The sequence below is a fragment of the Macrobrachium nipponense genome, chromosome 28, assembly GCF_015104395.2.
Source record: "Macrobrachium nipponense isolate FS-2020 chromosome 28, ASM1510439v2, whole genome shotgun sequence".
NCBI lineage: Eukaryota > Metazoa > Arthropoda > Malacostraca > Decapoda > Palaemonidae > Macrobrachium > Macrobrachium nipponense.
The window spans coordinates 52,028,592-52,048,406 of NC_087217.1; the positions used below are offsets into that span (position 1 = coordinate 52,028,592).

General features: G+C 35.4%; 1 protein-coding gene across 1 annotated transcript; it reads left to right on the top strand.

Annotated features, from left to right (window-relative positions):
* Positions 1 to 3,605: 3,605 nt before the first annotated feature.
* Positions 3,606 to 18,071, top strand: LOC135201191 (uncharacterized). Its single transcript, XM_064230069.1, has 4 exons — positions 3,606 to 3,791; positions 12,431 to 12,556; positions 16,873 to 17,190; positions 17,943 to 18,071. Exons 1-4 carry the CDS (start codon positions 3,606 to 3,608, stop codon positions 18,069 to 18,071), a joined length of 759 nt encoding a protein of 252 aa, XP_064086139.1.
* The last annotated feature ends 1,744 nt before the right edge of the window (positions 18,072 to 19,815 follow it).

The following is a 19,815-nucleotide window of genomic DNA, read 5'->3' on the forward strand; positions in this document are numbered from 1 at the left end:
GTGTTCAGCTTTTCTTGTTTTGAAGTGCCGTAACAACATTCCCATTTTTGCTTTACATTTTGCCAACAGAGTTGCTATTTGATCATTGCATAACATGTTCCTATTCATCATCACACCAAGGTCTTTAACTGCTTCCTTATTGTGATGGTCTCATTATTTTAGGTCCCTTATATGCATATAGCTTTCTTTCTCTGTCTCCATAATTTATTGATTCAAATTTATCAGAGTTAAATACCATCCTATTTACCTCTGCCCAATCATATACTTTGTTAAGGTCTCTTTGTAGAGCGTTCCTATCTTCATCACAAGTAATTTCTCTACTTATTCTTGTGTCATCTGCGAAACTACTCACTACCGAATCCTTCACATTATTGTCTATGTCTTCAATCATAATAACAAACAGTATGCAGCTAACACCGTACCTTGCGGCACACCGGATATTACCTTGACTTCATCCGATTTCTCGTCGTTTGCAATACTATCTGTTTTCTGTTGTGTAAAAATTCTTTTAACCATCTTCCTACTTTATCCACGATATTGTGTTTTCTAATTTTCTTCGCTAATATATTATGGGTCTACTTTATCAAAAGCTTTTGCAAAGTCTAAATAAACCACATCTGTTGTTCATTTCCGCTTTTCATATTTTTGAATATGTTCTCACGGTGGACTAACAGTTGGGTTTGTGTACTTTTCCGGGTACGAAACCATGTTGTCCTTTATTAAACAAATTATTTTATTAAATGTTTCATAATATTTTTCTTCATTACCCTTTCATACACTTTCATAATATGTGATGTTAGACTCACAGGCCTATAATTACTTGCCTCTAGTCTTGATCCACTTTTGAAAGTAGGGGTAATATATGCTAATTTGTGCTCCTCATAAATCTTGCCTGTATCTACACTTTGTTCTTAATAATATTGCAAGTGGCTTTGCGATAGAATGAACTACTTTCTTTAACAAATAGCAGGAATTCCATCAGGCCCTGCAGCAGCTCCATTTTTAATTTCATTAATAGCCTGCACAATATCAGCTCATTAATATCTATGTCAGCTAAATATTCACTATTTTCATCCCTTACTTCTATATCATTATCTTCATTATCTATCTATTCTAGGGGGTGAATTCTCTCTTATATCGTTCTGCCAGTATGTTGCAAATTTCTTTTTTCATTCGTTAATCTCCCTTCAATTCTCAGAGGGCCTATTTCTATTCTTCTTTTATTCATCTTCTTCGCATATGAGTATAATAGCTTGGGGTTTTGCTTTGATATTTAATAGGGTTTTTCTTCCAAGTCCCGTTTTTCATTTTCTTTTGATTGTATAATCTTTTGTTCTGCATTTTCTATCTTACTTTTTAGTTCTATAACTTTCCATGCATTTTCTTTTGTTTTCAAGACCTTTTTTCCACTTTCTGATTTCTGGAACAAGATCCTTCTGTCTCTTGGTATGCATGAATGATGTTTACTTTTCTTCTTCGGTATATATTTTTCCACTATTTTCTCCAATATTTTATATAATATCTCCGTATTTACCCTTATGTCATCACTTACGAAAATGTTATCCCAATCTTTGTTTAATTCTTCATTAATTTCTGACCATTTTTATATTTTTACTGTAGAAGTTGTATTTTCCATATCTTCCCACTTTTCATTTCTTGCTTATCTCTATTTTCACTTGCTTTGGAATGAACTGTTAATTCTATGACATTATGGTCTGAAATATTCGCATTATAAACTATTATTTCTTTAAACATAATTCAATCTCGTTCACAAATACTACGTCTAAAGTATTTTCCTTCTTGTTGGCAGGTGATTTATTTGTTGAATGTTGTATTCTAGTAGCATATCTAATAGCTTTTCAAATTGCTCTTATCTTCTGCACTACTATTACTCTCTTTTTTATATGTATAAGTACAACCACAATCTCCTATTCGTTCTTTCCATTCTACGAAAGGAAAGTTGAAGTCACCAGATAGGAGAATAGTCCAGTCCTTGTGATTTCTACATATATCATCCAATTTTTCAATTATTAAGTCAAACTCTTTTAGTATTAGGAGGTCTATATATTACTATGTTCATCAATTTTTCAGATTCAAATTCTACCGCTATTAGTTACATTCTGAGTTACTATATTTCTCATATATTTTTTCCTTGTTTTTTGTCTTTCCCATATATTGCGGTTCCTCCCCTTGATTCCTATTTTTTCTATCTGATCTATAAGTTGGAACCCTTTTATTTGATCATCCTTCCAGTCTCTTTGGGAATACCAGGTTTCACTTATATTCATTATATCTATTTTCTTTTCATTTGGGTTAGTTCTTCTAAGTACTCTATTTTTCTTTTTGAGTTACTCGTAACTAAACCCTGCGCATTCATCACTATGATGGTTTGCGTGTTTTCTCCTTCATTTAATACTGGTAGTAATAAGGATTTCCCATGTCTCTTCCTGTTCTGGTATGTTGTTCTTTTTTTCATTTCCAGAAATTCTGACATTAAAAAATCCAACTTTTCCATAATATTTGATCTTCCTTCATCATAATTATTCATTTTGTGTCTGGAATCTGCAACTTTTTCTCCGTTTCTGCAATATCCTCTTGCATAATAAATACAGTTATTATCTCTTGAGTAGAATTTCGGAGCTGATGCTTGAAATTTTTTGCTGACACCTCTGCCCATATCTCATTGGTGGTTTGCTTTTCTCTTTTACCATGATATTCTTGTTTCTCTCTTTATTTGTTTCTTTCTTATTTTGGATTTATTACTTGGTTGGTTATTATTTGATTATGATTCATGGCTACAGGGTGCATATATTTGCATTTTTTGTCGAACTTACATCCTTTTCCTTCTTTTAGGTTTTTACATATTTTGGATGCAGATCTCTGCAATCATCCCCATATCCACCAGAGAGAGAGAGAGAAGCAGATGAGGCTTTTCCTCATTATATATAATATATATATATAGATATATATATATATATATATATATATATATATATATATGTAAATAAATACATGCATAAATAAATATATAAATACAATTTATATAATATTATATGCATATATATATATATATATATATATATATATATATATATATATATATATATAGAGAGAGAGAGAGAGAGAGAGAGAGAGAGAGAGAGAGAGAGAGAGAGAGAGAGAGAGAGAGAGAGAATAACTAATTTAAAAAGAAGGAGAGGCAGACATATTTGACTATCAAGATATATCCGTACGAAGAGTGATATATCAGAGTGAGAGATAACTACAACAGAGAGAGAGAGAGAGAGAGAGAGAGAGAGAGAGAGAGAGAGAATCGCGGGGGTTATAGGGTGTGGCCCCTGGAAGAAACTCATCACCCTTCCTCGCATCTCTATCTCCATAACGCCCACTTTATGGCCTGGAACCTGGAAATAATTCATCTGGGATCTAGACACATGACGCGGCCCATGAATATTCCCGAGCTACAAGGGCTGTGCCTCTCTCTCTCTCTCTCTCTCTCTCTCTCTCTCTCTCTCTCTGTTCGTCCAAGCAGAGGGGTGCTGGAAGACCTGAAAATGGAAGCATGGTAGGAGGAGGAGGAGGAGGAAGAGGAGGAGGAGGTGGAGATGGAGGAAGAGGAGGAGGAGGAAGCTGAGGAGGAGGAGGAAGCTGAGGAGCAGGAAGAGGAGGTGGAGGAGAAGGAGGAGGTGGATAAGGAGTTCCATATAGGAAGAAGAGCTAGTGAGGTAACTAAGGAGGGTTATCCGAAGGGAGTTTCAGAGAATCAGGAGGAGGAGGATTGGGAGGGGGAGGTGGAGGGGAGGAGAGGAGGAGGCGGGGAGGGGGAGGGGAGGGGGAGGAGGAGGAGGGGGAGGAGGAGTAGGAGTTCCATATCCAGAGAGGAGCTAGTGAGGGAACTAAGGAGGGTTTTCCAAAGGGAGCGCCACAGAATCGGTAGGAGGAGGAGGAGGAGGAGGAGGAGGTAGAGGAAGAGGAGGAGGATGGGGAGAAGGCGGTAGGGGCAAGAGAGGGAATAAAGGGGAAAGAAGGAGCGTTAGAAGGAGTAAAAAGGGGAGACGTAGAGAGAAAATGGGAGGGCTGCATAAAAGCCAACAGGAATTGAAAGAGTTTTAGTCTCAGTGCCTATGAGAGAGAGAGAGAGAGAGAGAGAGAGAGAGAGAGAGAGAGAGAGAGAGAGTGTACAGATATCATCATTAATAGCAAATTTCAACCATTATTTCTTAGAGGCGTGGCCCAAAGAATTTGTTCTTAATATTTATATCACATCTCATTCAATCTCATTCAATAAATCACAACTGGACAAACTGTAAATGAGAAAGTTTATGATATTTCCTTCAACGGTTTATATCCATTGTTAGCTGAACACTGGACAGTCACATAAAACATAATTAATTTTAAATATTGTTCAAGAATACAGTGCTATACAGATTGTTCGGCATCAGACACCAATAGCTAAGACGAATGCGATCAGTTGGAAGGCTAGAACAACACTACAACTCAACAGCGAGTTTATTGTTTTAATTTGTAATTTTTCCACTATAAACTGCATTTTCATAAAGATGATTCTTTTTGGGAAGAGGCAAAAGCCACTTACGGAAATACGTATGCTTGATCTATAATAATAATAATAATAATAATCAATAATAATAATAATAATAATAATAATAATAATAATAATAATAATAATAATATTAGCCTTTATTTCAGCTCATTGCCATATCCAGATTGACAAGGTGGATATGACACAGTACACAAAATTTAGATGAACGAAAAAAAAAAGTTATGAACGGTTACTCTCAAACAATGCTGACCAATAATAATAATAATAATAATAATAATAATAATAATAATAATAATAATAATAATAATAATAATAATGTCAGCTACAGATACAAAGTTCAGGTACAGTTTGCTAGAATGGGAGAGTAAACGGCAACTCTTTATAATAATAATAATAACAATGATAATAAATAATAATAATAATTTATCAACTAAGGACCGTTGGCATATTCAAAATTCAGGTACAATTTGCTAGAAAGGATGAGTGAAAACCGCGGTTTTCAATAATAATAAAACAATAATAATAATAATGAATAATAATAATAATAATAATAATAATAATAATAATAATAATAATAATAATAATTGTTTATAAAATAAGTTCAACCGTAGGGAAATATAAAGTAACTAATCCTTAGTAATGCACGATGCTCTAATGCATGGAATGGTAAAACAATTCAATAATTAGGTTAAGCTCTTCAAAATTATTTTTTTTATTCAACAATACTTAATGCATTCCAGAATTGAGCTTCTTTGAATTAATAAGTTAACCCAAATCAATTTTATTTTAAGAGTCCGTCATTTCTTAAAATGAAATTCAGATTAAAATATTAACGTTGATTCCTTAGAATCGATTCCAGTATCCACAGATAAATTCTGGGGGGCTGGGGGCTGGGGGAGGGAATAGTTGGAAAGCAATTTTTAACGCGTCGTAATTCGGTATTCTATTTAGAATTGAGTAATCCAGTGGTCTAAAAAGCCAGAGCTTCTTATAATAATAACTTTAACTAGAAATATGCAATTCATTCATTATTATTGTCCTTTTTCAAAATGAATTACGGTCATGAAAGGTGTGTGTGTGTGTGTGTGTGTGTATGAGAGCATGAGAGATGAATTATTGCAAAAAATTATCTATATAAAATTGCAAACATATTTTGCCTGTGTGATTTTGCGTGAGAGAGAGAGAGAGAGAGAGAGAGAGAGAGAGAGAGAGAGAGAGCGTAATCATTTGACATCCAAATGCTTATGTGGATTCACGTTTATGAGAGAGAGAGAGAGAGAGAGAGAGAGAGAGTCCGAAGGCATGTAATACAAATGCCAAAAGATAATCTCACTTCACAAACGAGAGAGAGAGACGAGAGAGAGAAGAGAGAGAGAGAGAGGAGAGAGAGAGATTCTTGAAACACGGGAGACATCCCTCCCCCCCAAAAAAAAAAAAAATAAAAAGAAGGGGAAAAATCTAATATCGATTCAAGAAAGGTGACAGACTGTCAATAGACCTACTTCAGCCTGACAGGGGCGTAACATAATCTGGTAAATGTGTAACAAACCGCCGCCTGCGAAAAGACCTTCCTCTATTCCTCCTCCTCCTCCTCCCCCCTTTCTTTACTTTACTTTCCCTTTAGGGCAAAAACCCAAAAAACCCATCCCTTCTTCCCCGTTCCTCTCAGGCGGACGCCTAGACCCTTCCCCTAAGTACCACCATTCCCCCACCCCCCCCCCGCCCCGGCCCCATCACCCTCTTCCTTCTTCCCCCCATCAAGGCCTTTCATGAGCACCTGTCAGAGGGATCGTCAGGAGAAAAGGCCAAATTACCTATGGCAGCTGAAGGGCGGATGCCTGACAGCTCTGTTAAGGGAAGGGACTACGCACGCACGCACGCACATACACACTCTCTCTCTACACACACACACACACGTCCTGTTACTTACGCACACTGGCACGCACACTCGCGTGTACGTAGACACACTCGGAGAGGGGAGCAGAAAGTGGATGTCGATAGGGAGAGATGATGGTTGGGGTGGGGAGCAGAAGATGATGATGATGATGATGATGATGATGATGATGATGATGATGATGATGAGGGGTAGGAAAAGAAGGTCAGTGGAGTTAGGGGAAAATGTAATAGACTGCAACGAAAGGGAAAACAAATTTTGATGGAACGAATCAGGAGGACGGACGGACACTTGGCGCAGATGAAGCGAATGACATTTCCTATTAAAGAAAAAGAAAAAAAGAAAAAAAAAGATGAAAGAAAATGGATGAAAAACCTGCAGACTCATTTCCTACTTTTTTTTATTTTACTGAATAAACATCTGACTGAAAGGAAGATTATCTAGATGGGATTTTAAATGTATTTATTTAGTCTTTATTACCAGATATGTATTTATAGATAGGTGTATCCGAAATCAAACAGAAGCCTTTAAGTGAATTTTACGTAATTCACTAACATATCCTAAAGAGTGTCTTAATTGTCACTCAATATATATATAATATATATATATATATATATATATATATATATATATATATATATATATATATATCTATATATATATATATATTATAATATATATATAATATATATATATTTATATAAACATAATATATATATATATATATATATATATATATATATATATATATATATAATATATATATATACTATAAAATCACAAAAGTAAGCACGTGATTTTGTTTACCAGCAAAAGCCACAGGGAAAATTTTTAAAAAAGAAAAGACAGAGTGCCAAGTACTTTCGTGTATTTACCACATCTTCGGGGCACAAAGTAATCAAAACATAAAAACTATTGAGCAAGAAAGCTCTCACAAAAAGCAAAGTGGAAAAGAATTATATATGTTATGTACAATAAGGCCATTACAAACAGAAACAGCATTCGTCCAGATTACCCAACCGCTTAACACCACAACAAATCAAAAGAAAAAAAAAGTAATTGCCCAATGACCCAATACTTACAGAGAGAACAAAAAACACTGACAATAAAAGGTCAACAGTTTTTTATAAACAACTGAAATCACAATTATGAATAGTAACATAATAACGGCACTAACAACATACTTATAACACACTAAACAAAGATAACTGATGAACAATATTATCAATATTTGAAAATACATAAAAAAAAGAAAAAAAAAAATTTTGACTAGTACAAAAACTTTAAGTATAATGTTAAAAACTCACAAGAAATACATAAGAAGGAACTTGACAAATACACCAAATTAAAGAATAATGTTAAAACTCTTCACTATTTGGACAGAGGCAAAAGAGATTTTATTTTGTAACGATTATATTAGTAGGAATATAATTGAATCTGCGTTTATAAAGACAATATTCTGGAAAAACTTTTAAATTTGAGCCCTGGTATGTACAAATTAGACAATCTTATCATAGATAAAATAGTGAAGAGTTTTAACATTATTCTTTAATTTGGTGTATTGTCAAGTTCCTTCTTATGTATTCTTGTGAGTTTTATCATTATCCTTAAAGTTTTTGTACTAGTCAATTTTTTTTTTTTTTTGTTTTATGTATTTCATATTGATAATATTGTTCAATCAGTTATCTTTGTTTATTGGTGTTATAAGTATGTTGTTAGTGCCGTTATTATTGTGAGTTCAGTTGTTTTATAAAAAAACTGGTTGACATAGTCAGTGTTTTTCTCTTCTGTAAGTAATTGGGTCATTGGGCAATTACTTTTTTTTCTTTTGATTTTTTGGGGCGTTAAGCGGTAGGGTAATCTGGACGAATGCTGTTTCTGTTTGTAATGGCCTTATTGTACATACATATATAATTCTTTTCCACTTTGCTTTTGTGAGAGCTTTCTTGCTCAATAGTTTTTATGTTTTTGTATTACTTTGTGCCCCGAAGATGTGGTAAATACACGAAAGTACTTGGCACTCTGTCTTTCTTTTTTTAAAATTTTCCTGTGGCTTTTTGCTGATATATATATATATATATATAATATATATATATATATATATATATATATATACATATATATACATACATACATACATACATACATACATACATACATCCATATATATACGTTATATATACATATATTTCTATATATATATATATATATATATATATATATGTGCATATGAATTACCCACACACTGACTAATACATGTATATATATCAAAATATTATCCCATAAATAGCCCCAAGAATTGTAGTAAACAAGAATTATAACAATAGAAAAAATTACACGAACCAAGAATTACAACATCAAAAGAATTACAATGACCAAGAAATACAAAACCAACAGTATTACATTAACGAAGAAATACAACAATAGTGTTATAGTAACCAAGAATTACAACAGCAAAAGAAATACAATAACCAAACAATAACAGTAACCAAGAAATACATCAACCAAAGAATTACAATGACCAAGAATCACATACCAAACGATTACAATAACCATGAATTACAACAACTAAAATTGCAATGACCAAGAATTACAATAACCAAAAATTACTATAACCAAGATTTACAACAACCAAATAATTACGATGACCAAGATTTACAACAACCTTATAATTACAGTAACCGGAATTACAACAACCAAAGAATTACAATGACCAAGATTTAAAATAACCAAAAATTATTATAACCAAGATTTACAACAAATGAATAAATATAATGACCAAGATTTACAACAGCCTAATAATTACAGTAACCAGAATTACAAAAACCAAAGAATTACAATGGCCAAGAATTGCAAAAACCTAATAACTACAATAACCAAGAATTACAACAACCAAAGAATTAAAATAACCAAGAATTACAACAACTAACAGTAGCCAAGAATCACAACAACCAAAGAAATACAGTTACCAAGAATACAACAGCCAAAGAATTAAAGTAACCCAGATTGCAACAACCAAAGAATTAGAATAAATAAGAAATAAAACAACCAAAGTATTACAATAACCATGAATTACAACAAAAAACTAGTACAATAACCAGGAATTGCAACAACCAAAGAATTAGAATAACAACCAAAAATTGCAACACGAAAATAATTATAATAACTATGAATTACAATAACCAAAAAATTACAATTACCAAGAATCACAGGATAAAAATAACAATGACCAAGAAATACAACACATGAGAACTACAATAATCAAGAATTATGACAACCAGAAATCACAACAACCAAATAATCACAATGACCAAGAATTACAACAACCAAAAATCACAAAAACCAAATAATCACAATGTCCAAGTACTACAAGCAGCAAAAAATGACAACAGCCAAAAATTACGACGACAAAATAATCCCAATGACTAAGAACTACAATAACAAAAGAATTGCAACCATAAATTTTTTACCTGAACCAACTTCGACCAAATATTCCGGTACCATTTTTAATCTCCTCTCCCCCTGAATTTCATAGAGTGTCCTCACGAGGCAGATTTCATAGAATATTTTGTATCATACAATATTTTACAGTCCGATTGATTCATTCGTTTGTCTGAAAGGTCTCTGGCGATGTAGCAGTAATATTTAAACCTCGAGCCAAACCAAGAGGTTAACCTGTCACTCCCCGTTGCTTAATTCAAGACTTTAATTCTCTCTCTCTCTCTCTCTCTCTCTCTCTCTCTCTCTCTCTCTCTCTCTCTCGACAGATCGACAGATCGACTAGATGACATTTCGAAAGGTCGCTTTTGTGAAAGTTAAGGAAGGCAATTATGAGAGATTTCGCCTGAATAAAGAAAGAGAGAGAGAGAGAGAGAGAGAGAGAGTTGCTTCCTTTTTATTTTTTATTTTTTATTTTTATTTTTATTTATTTATTTTTTTTTTAACCACAGAGCCCGAGGAAGGAAATGCGTTCCGGAGCCACCCTTCGGACAGGGTGTCTCCGGGAACGACAATTCCTCTAAATCGTCCTCCTCACGTTCTCTATCTGTCGTTGTTTCCACTGTTGAAACCATAGATCTCCATCTATGGTCGAAACACTGGTCTGACCCCTCGACCCTACAGCAGACAATTCATTCACAGCATTTGTACTTAGCATGCGTTGTTTGAGAGAGAGAGAGAGAGAGAGAGAGAGAGAGAGATTCTCTCATTCACCCACATACTGAATCCTTGAACAGCAAGAAAGCAGGTGATAAGTAAAGAAGAACTGGTCCCTTGCTAAGAAGAAACTGGAAGTAAAGCGATGAGGCAAGAGACATCAAGGTGATTCACAAGTATTTATCCTGATGACAGTATTACAAAAAAAAATGTTTCCTGGAATGTTCGTTATCTGTCTGTAGACTTGTGTGTATTGCTGCGATGAATGCAAGACTTCCGCGTGAAAACAGGTATATTGACTTTTTATCAACAGAAATGAGTGACCTTGTAAAAACTTTGGCTATATTTCAGCATAGGCCTTATTAACCAAAGACATCCCCATGGGCCGTAAAGTGTTAAAAGGAATATGAGGTCTGGTGTAGACCTTTCAGTTCTGCCCAAACTACAGGGAAGTGAGAAGGCTCAGTGGATGTGATCTGATTACGGAAAGCGTATTTGTAAACAATAAATAACACCATTTCTTCTCTTGATAGTAGGTACATCCCTATTTGAATATATATATATATATATATATATATTATATATAGTATATATATATATATATATATATATATATATAATATATATATATCAATTCAAGCTACAAATGTCCTTTAATATCTAAATTCACTTTACTCCCAAATGATATATTTTCATATGTACGAAGGGGAATTTTTTAATTGATAATAATTTCGTCCCCCCATGGGATCGAACCACCGTCCAAGTGGACGGGGACGAAATCAGGACAGTCAGTGACGTATCCAATCAGCCAACAGAGACGCTATAAGTTCATATCGATTCTGACCTTACAAATCACCCTCGATCTGGATGCTTCGTAATTAGAATCGATATGAAACCCCGTCTACCATGTGGCCAATTCGAGCGTTTGACAGCACGTAGCCTTTTGTTATGAATAATTATCACATCGAACCGTGATCCATTTATATATCAATTCAAGCTACAAATGTCCTTTAATATCTAATTCACTTTACCTCCCAAATGATATATTTTCATATATGTACCGAAGGGGAATTTTTAATTGATAATAATTTCGTCCCCCCATGGGATCGAACCACCGTCCAAGTTGGACGGGGGACGAAATAGGACAGTCAGTGACGCTATCCAATCAGCCAACAGAGACGATATAGTTCATATCGATTCTGACCTTACAAATCACCCTCGATCTGGATGCTTTCGTAATTAGAATCGGATATGGAACCGTCTACCAGTTGGCCAATTCGAGCGTTGACAGCACGTAGCTTTTGTTGAATGAATTATCACATCGAACCGTGATCCATTATATATCAATCAAGCTACAAATGTCCTTTAATTCTAAATTCACTTTACCTCCCAAATGATATATTTTCATATATGTACCGAAGGGGAATTTTTAATTGATAATAATTTCGTCACCCCATGGGATCGAACCCACCGTCCAAGTGGACGGGGACGAAATCAGGACAGTCAGTGGACGCTATCCAATCAGCCAACAGAGACGCTATAAGTTCATATCGATTCTGACCTTACAAATCACCCTCGTCTGGAATGCTTTCGTAATTAGAATCGATATGGAACGTCTACCATGTGGCCAATTCGAGCGTTTGACAGCACGTAGCTTTTGTTATGAATAATTATCACTCGAACCGTGATCCATTTATATATCAATCAAGCTACAAATGTCCTTTAATATCTAAATTCAACTTTACTCCCAAATGATATATTTTCATATATGTACCGAAGGGGAATTTTTTAATTGATAATAATTTCGTCCCCCACCCCAGGATCGACCACCGCCAATGGACGGGGACGAAATCAGGCAGTCAGTGCGCTATCCAATCAGCCCAACAGAGACGTATAAGTTCATATCGATTCTGACCTTACAAATCACCCTCGATCTGGATGCTTTCGTAATTAGAATCGATATGGAAACCCCGTCTACCATGTGGCCAATTCAGGCGTTTGACAGCACGTAGCCTTGTTATGAATAAATCTCAATCGAACCGTGATCCATTTATATATCAATTCAAGTACAAATGTCCTTTAATATCTAAATCACTACCTCCCAAATGATATATTTTCATATATGTACCGAAGGGGAATTTTTTAATTGATAATAATTTCGTCCCCCATGGGATCGAACCACCGTCCAAGTGGACGGGCGAAATCAGGACAGTCAGTGACGCTACCAATCAGCCAACAGAGACGCTATAAGTTCATATCGATTCTGACCTTACAAATCACCCTCGATCTGGATGCTTTCGTAATTAGAATCGATATGGACCCCGTTACATGTTGGCCAATTCGAGCGTTTGACAGCACGTAGCCTTTTGTTATGAATAATTATCACATCGAACCGTGATCCATTTATATATCAATTCAAGCTACAAATGTCTTTAAGATCTAAATTCACTTTACCTCCCAAATGATTATATTTTCATATATGTACCGAAGGGATTTTTTAATTGATAATAATTTCGTCCCCCCAGGGATCGAACCACCGTCCAAGTGGACGGGGACGAAATCAGGACAGTCAGTGACGCTATCCAATCAGCCAACAGAGACGCTATAAGTTCATATCGATTCTGACCTTACAAATCACCCTCGATCTGGATGCTTTCGTAATTAGAATCGATATGGAACCCCGTCTACCATGTTGGCCAATCGAGCGTTTGACAGCACGTAGCCTTTTGTTTTTTTATGAATAATTATCACATCGAACGTGATCCATTTATATATCAATCAAGCTACAAATCCTTTAATATCTAAATTCATTTACCTCCCAAATGATATATTTTCATATAGTACGAAGAATTTTTTAAATTGATAATAATTCGTCCCCCCATGGGATCGAACCACCGTCCAAGTGGACGGGGACGAAATCAGGACAGTCAGTGACGCTATCCAATCAGCCAACAGAGACGCTATAAGTTCATATCGATTCTGACCTTACAAATCACCCTCGATCTGGATGCTTTCGTAATAGAATCGATATGGAACCCCGTCTACCATGTTGGCCAATTCGAGCGTTTGACAGCACGTAGCCTTTTGTTAGAATAATTATCACACGAAACCGTGATCCATTTATATCAATCAAGCTACAAATGTCCTTTAATATCTAAATTCACTTTACCTCCCAAATGATATTTTCATATAGTACCGAAGGGGAATTTTTAATTGATAATAATTCCCCCATGATCGAACCACCGTCCAAGTGGAGGGGACGAAATCAGGACAGTCAGTGACGCTATCCAATCAGCCAACAGAGACGCTATAAGTTCATATCGATTCTGACCTTACAATCACCCTCGATCTGGATGCTTTCGTAATTAGAATCGATATGGAACCCCGTCTACCATGTTGGCCAATCGAGGTTTGACAGCACGTAGCCTTTTTTTGTTATGAATAATTATCACATCGAACCGTGATCCATATATCAATCAAGCTACAAATGCCTTTAATATCTAAATTCACTTTACCTCCCAAATGATATTTTTCATATATGTACCGAAGGGGAATTTTTTAATTGATAATAATTTCGTCCCCCCATGGGATCGAACACCGTCCAAGTGGACGGGGACGAAATCGGACAGTCAGTGACGCTATCCAATCAGCAAAACGAGACGCTATAAGGCATATCGATTCTGACCTTACAAATCTTCCGTATCTTAGGTTATTCAAGAGAGTAACAGAATTGGCCAACATGGTAGACGGGTTCCATATCGATTCTAATTACGAAAGCATCCAGATCGAGGTTGATTTGCTTTCGTAAATTAGAATCGTATGGAACCCCGTCTACCATGTTGGCCAATCTGTTACTCTCTTGATAACCTAAGATACGGAAGATTTGTAAGTCAGAATCGATATGAACTTATAGCGTCTCTGTTGGCTGATTGGATAGCGTCACTGACTGTCCTGATTTCGTCCCCGTCCACTTGGACTGTGGTTCGATCCCATGGGGGGACGAAATTATTATCATTAAAAAATTCCCCTTCGGTACATATATGATATATCATTTGGGAGGTAAAGTGAATTTAGATATTAAAGGACATTTGTAGCTTGAATTGATATATAAATGATCACGGTTCGATGTGATAATTATCATAACAAAAGGCTACGTGCTGTCAAACGCTCGAATTGGCCAACATGGTAGACGGGGTTCCATATCGATTCTAATTACGAAAGCATCCAGATCGAGGGTGATTTGTAAGGTCAGAATCGATATGAACTTATAGCGTCTCTGTTGGCTGATTGGATAGCGTCACTGACTGTCCTGATTTCGTCCCCGTCCCACTTGGACGGTGGTTCGATCCCATGGGGGACGAAATTATTATCAATTCAAAAAATCCCCCTTCGGTACATATATGAAAATATATCATTTGGGAGGTAAAGTGAATTTAGATATTAAAGGACATTTGTAGCTTGAATTGATATATAAATGGATCACGAGTTCGATGTGATAATTATTCATAACAAAAGGCTACGTGCTGTCAAACGCTCGAATTGGCCAACATGGTAGATGGGGTTCCATATCGATTCTAATTACGAAAGCATCCAGATCGAGGGTGATTTGTAAGGTCAGAATCGATATGAACTTATAGCGTCTCTGTTTGGCTGATTGGATAGCGTCACTGACTGTCCTGATTTCGTCCCCGTCACTTGGACGGTGGTTCGATCCCATGGGGGACGAAATTATTATCAATTAAAAAATTCCCCTTCGGTACATATATAAAATATATCATTTGGGAGGTAAAGTGAATTAGATATTAAAGGACATTTGTAGCTTGAATTGATATATAAATGGATCACGGTTCGATGTGATAATTATTCATAACAAAAGGCTACGTGCTGTCAAACGCTCGAATTGGCCAACATGGTAGACGGGGTTCCATATCGATTCTAATTACGAAAGCATCCAGATCGAGGGTGATTTGTAAGGTCAGAATCGATATGAACTTATAGCGTCTCTGTTGGCTGATTGGATAGCGTCACTGATGTCCTGATTTCGTCCCCGTCCACTTGGACGGTGGTTCGATCCCATGGGGGGACGAAATTATTATCAATTAAAAAAACAAAAAATTCCCCTTCGGTACATATATGAAAATATATCATTTGGAGGTAAAGTGAATTTAGATATTAAAGGACATTTGTAGCTTGAATTGATATATAAATGGATCACGGTTCGATGTGATAATTATTCATAACAAAAGGCTACGTGCTGTCAAACGCTCGAATTGGCCAACATGGTAGACGGGGTTCCATATCGATTCTAATTACGAAAGCATCAGACCGAGGGTGATTTGTAAGGTCAGAATCGATATGAACTTATAGCGTCTCTGTTGGCTGATTGGATAGCGTCACTGACTGTCCTGATTTCGTCCCCGTCCACTTGGACTGGTGGTTCGATCCCATGGGGTGGGGGGGACGAAATTATTATCAATTAAAAAATTCCCCTTCGTACATATATGAAAATATATCATTTGAGGTAAAGTGAATTTAGATATTAAAGGACATTTGTAGCTTGAATTGATATATAAATGGATCACGGTTCGATCGTGATAATTATTCATATATATATATATAGATATATATATATTATATATATATATATATATATATATATATATATATAATATGTATATATAGTGTGTGTGTATGTATGTATATGTATATATATATATATATATATATATATATATATATATATATATGAATGTATGTCTGTATTTATAATAGCTGATCACTGTTTGCCCTTGGTTATTATGGCCGTAATCATCTTCAATAAAAAAAGAAAACTCTACAGAGAAGTCTTATTAAGCTAAGATTCTGTTACTCTCTTGAATAACCTAAGATACGGAAGATATATGAATATATATAAAGATTACACATGGCAAAATGAAACTATCTTACGTTGATTTTAAAGAAAGCCAAGAAATTACATCATTGTCAGTAATAGTTTAAGATTTGATCTCATTTTTTGTTCATTTCGTGGCCGGAGATGATTTCCAAGAGTAAACTGAAGATAAGAATGAAGAGAAATGAGGTTTTAAAATTGATTAAAACGATTAGTTAGAGAAAAATTTTCTAAAAGACAGGTGTTTAACCAGTATCTGCTGATCAAATTCGCCCGACAGTCGTATATACAATCATGAGTCACCGCCGCCACCCCAAACTCCGCCCCCTACCCCCACCCTTACATTTTTATTAATGTCCCCTTTTGTGAAAGCGCGTCAAGTCCCGCCACGCCGGTCAGCAGAGAAAAGGCGTCCTGACGGGTGTAACGTCAACTGTTTACATCCAGGCGCAGCGCACGCTGCGAAACATGACCTCAGCCGCGGGATATGCGTGTAAAGATTTCATGGGCGACCACATGGGGCACCCCATCCTCCCCCCCACCGACCCCTTCCACTCCTCCCCACCCCAGGTGTCCTTCGGAACAATTCTGACGTCGCTTTTCCCCGCTGGGGAGGACAAGAGAGCGACTCTGATTGCTTTAGAAAATAAACGAAGTATTTCAACGTTCCCTTCAGTGTGCTCGTTCCATGTGAATTGGTTCATCTGCTGAAATAATAATAATAATAATAATAATAATAATAATAATAATAATAATAATAATTGTAAGAAATGTTTTTGGTTAAAGTAGATAGAGGCCTATAGGCCTTGGATACACGCGTAGACAATATTTTTCATACATACCCGGACACCCACTCTCTCTCTCTCTCTCTCTCGCTCTCTCTCTCTCTCTCTCTCTACCCTGTCTGTACACACACACATATTATATATATATATATATTATATATATATATATATATATATATATATATATAGATATATATATATATATATATATATATAATGTGAGTGTGTGTGTGTATACTGAATCATGAAAGTTTGGAACGTGGTAAATCCATAAATAAAGGTATTAGCCACGAAGGAAAAATAAAAACACGGGGTTTCTACAAGATCTTTCGACTCGACGTCCTTTACTCAGCTGAGTAAAGGACGTCGAGTCGAAAGGTCTTGCAGAAACTCTGTTGTTTATTTTTCTTTGTGGCTTATACCTTTATTACATAATATATATATATATATATATATATATATATATATATATATATATGTTTGTATATATATATATATATATATATATATATAATGTAATTGCTTACTTTATATTTGTGGTGTCATCTTCACAACCCACAGCAAGCAACAATAACAAGAAGTCTTACGACATCAAAAAAAGCCATCTGACAGTAAATGTAATAAGAGAGTAAGAAAAGAGAACAACCCATATATTAGTGGAAAACTTTCCCCGGCTCCAACAAGAACAAACGGCACCGACAACAGCACCAGGAGAAGCAGCAGCTACAACAACAGCAGCAGGAACAGCAACAGCAACAGCGACAGCAGCCACAACAACAGCCCTGAAACATGTTCCGTATCTCGAATGGCTCCTGGGAGACTCTTAACTTTTATCTTGGGGATTAGAATCAGCACTTCTGGAGTCATGAAAACCTGGCCCGAGTTGTGCTGGCTGCTGATCCCGCCGGTAAACCACGAGATTTGGGTGCTTTGTACAGATTAAAACGACGGTATGGGGGCTTTGCTTTCTCTCTCTCTCTCTCTCTCTCTCTCTCTCTCTCTCTCTCTGTTCATTTTACTTCAGGGCTGCCTAGCCATACATTCTCGAGAGATTTACAGTGTCTCTCTCTCTCTCTCTCTCTCTCTCTCTCTCTCTCTCTCTCTCATACACACACACACACACACACACACACACACACACACACCCTCATATCCAAATATCCAATTCTTCCTAGTATTTTACATCAAGAGAATTCATCTCTCTCTCTCTCTCTCTCTCTCTCTCTCTCTCTCTCTCTCTCTCTGTCATACACACAAACATTACACACTCATATCCAATTCCTAATACTTTACATTAAAAGAATTAATCTCTCTCTCTCTCTCTCTCTCTCTCTCTCTCTCTCTCTCTCTCTCTCTCTCTCTCTATGTTTCATGCTTAGCTTGCTTCTTAGCAGCTTCTGTCCAAAGAATTAAACTTTGCTCTCAATTTCAAATCCATAAATATAGTGAAAATATCACACACCCAAAGGCAAACTTTCCGAGTATCATCATTTTTGCTTGTAATTTACCAAAGGTTCTTCTTTTCCACTCTCCCTCCCAACTACTTTTACCTTAATGAAATTCGAATTAATAGACTGGCAAAAAGAGTCTTTTCATTTTTCACGATAACGATATGAAGCGAAGCCAGATTATCATTTCTTAAAATGTCGGAGACTTGAAAATTAAAAAAGGAGAAAATACTGGGTGACATGATTTTAGCGCCGGATGATAAAATGTCAGTCGCCCCTGGGGAAAACTGATGGCAGTTTCCGGTGAATTTTTGTAAAACGAGCAAATCGTATCATTTTTTTATTACACTTATATTCCTCTTTTTTTTTCTTTTTTTTTTTTTTTTTTTTTTATTCCGTGGACTTGCGTCAACTCGACCAGAATTAATCTAAAAAAAAAAAAAAAAAAATTATTTAGTGCCACATGCAATGGTGTAAGTTTATAAAAATAAAGAATGAAAAGAGATAGTGTGCGGGTGTTGAAAACAAAATCAAATTAAAAAAAAAAAATACATCCAACAGAATAAATTATGATCGAGTGATTCCTGGGGTTTTGGAGGCATGCTTTAATAACTATTTCGTTTTCAAATTAAATCAGTATCCGACGATTCATGTGATGGTGGCAGATTCAAAAGAAAACAAAAACTAATTTTTCAAAACGCAATACGTGACCAGTGAAGGGTTTTTGTGTCGGCCAAGGCAGTCCTTATGGATATAGAAAATACAAAAAAATATAAGAATAAAAAGAAGCACAATTAAAAAGAAAATATTGAAAAAATAAAATACTTAATTAACAGATACTTCCCGCAGTTTTGGTAAATTTAGAGGAACAAAAATTTATGAAAAATATTATTCAACAATTACAGATATTTTGTTGATTTCGAGTAGCTTGTATGCTTACTCCCCGAGTAAGCGAAACATACGCCAAGGAATGAAATAGCGATAAGAAATATTCAAAAATAAAGTCAAATAAGCAAAAATATAACATGAATATTACCCAAAGTCAAGACTATTATTATTATTATTATTATTATTATTATTAT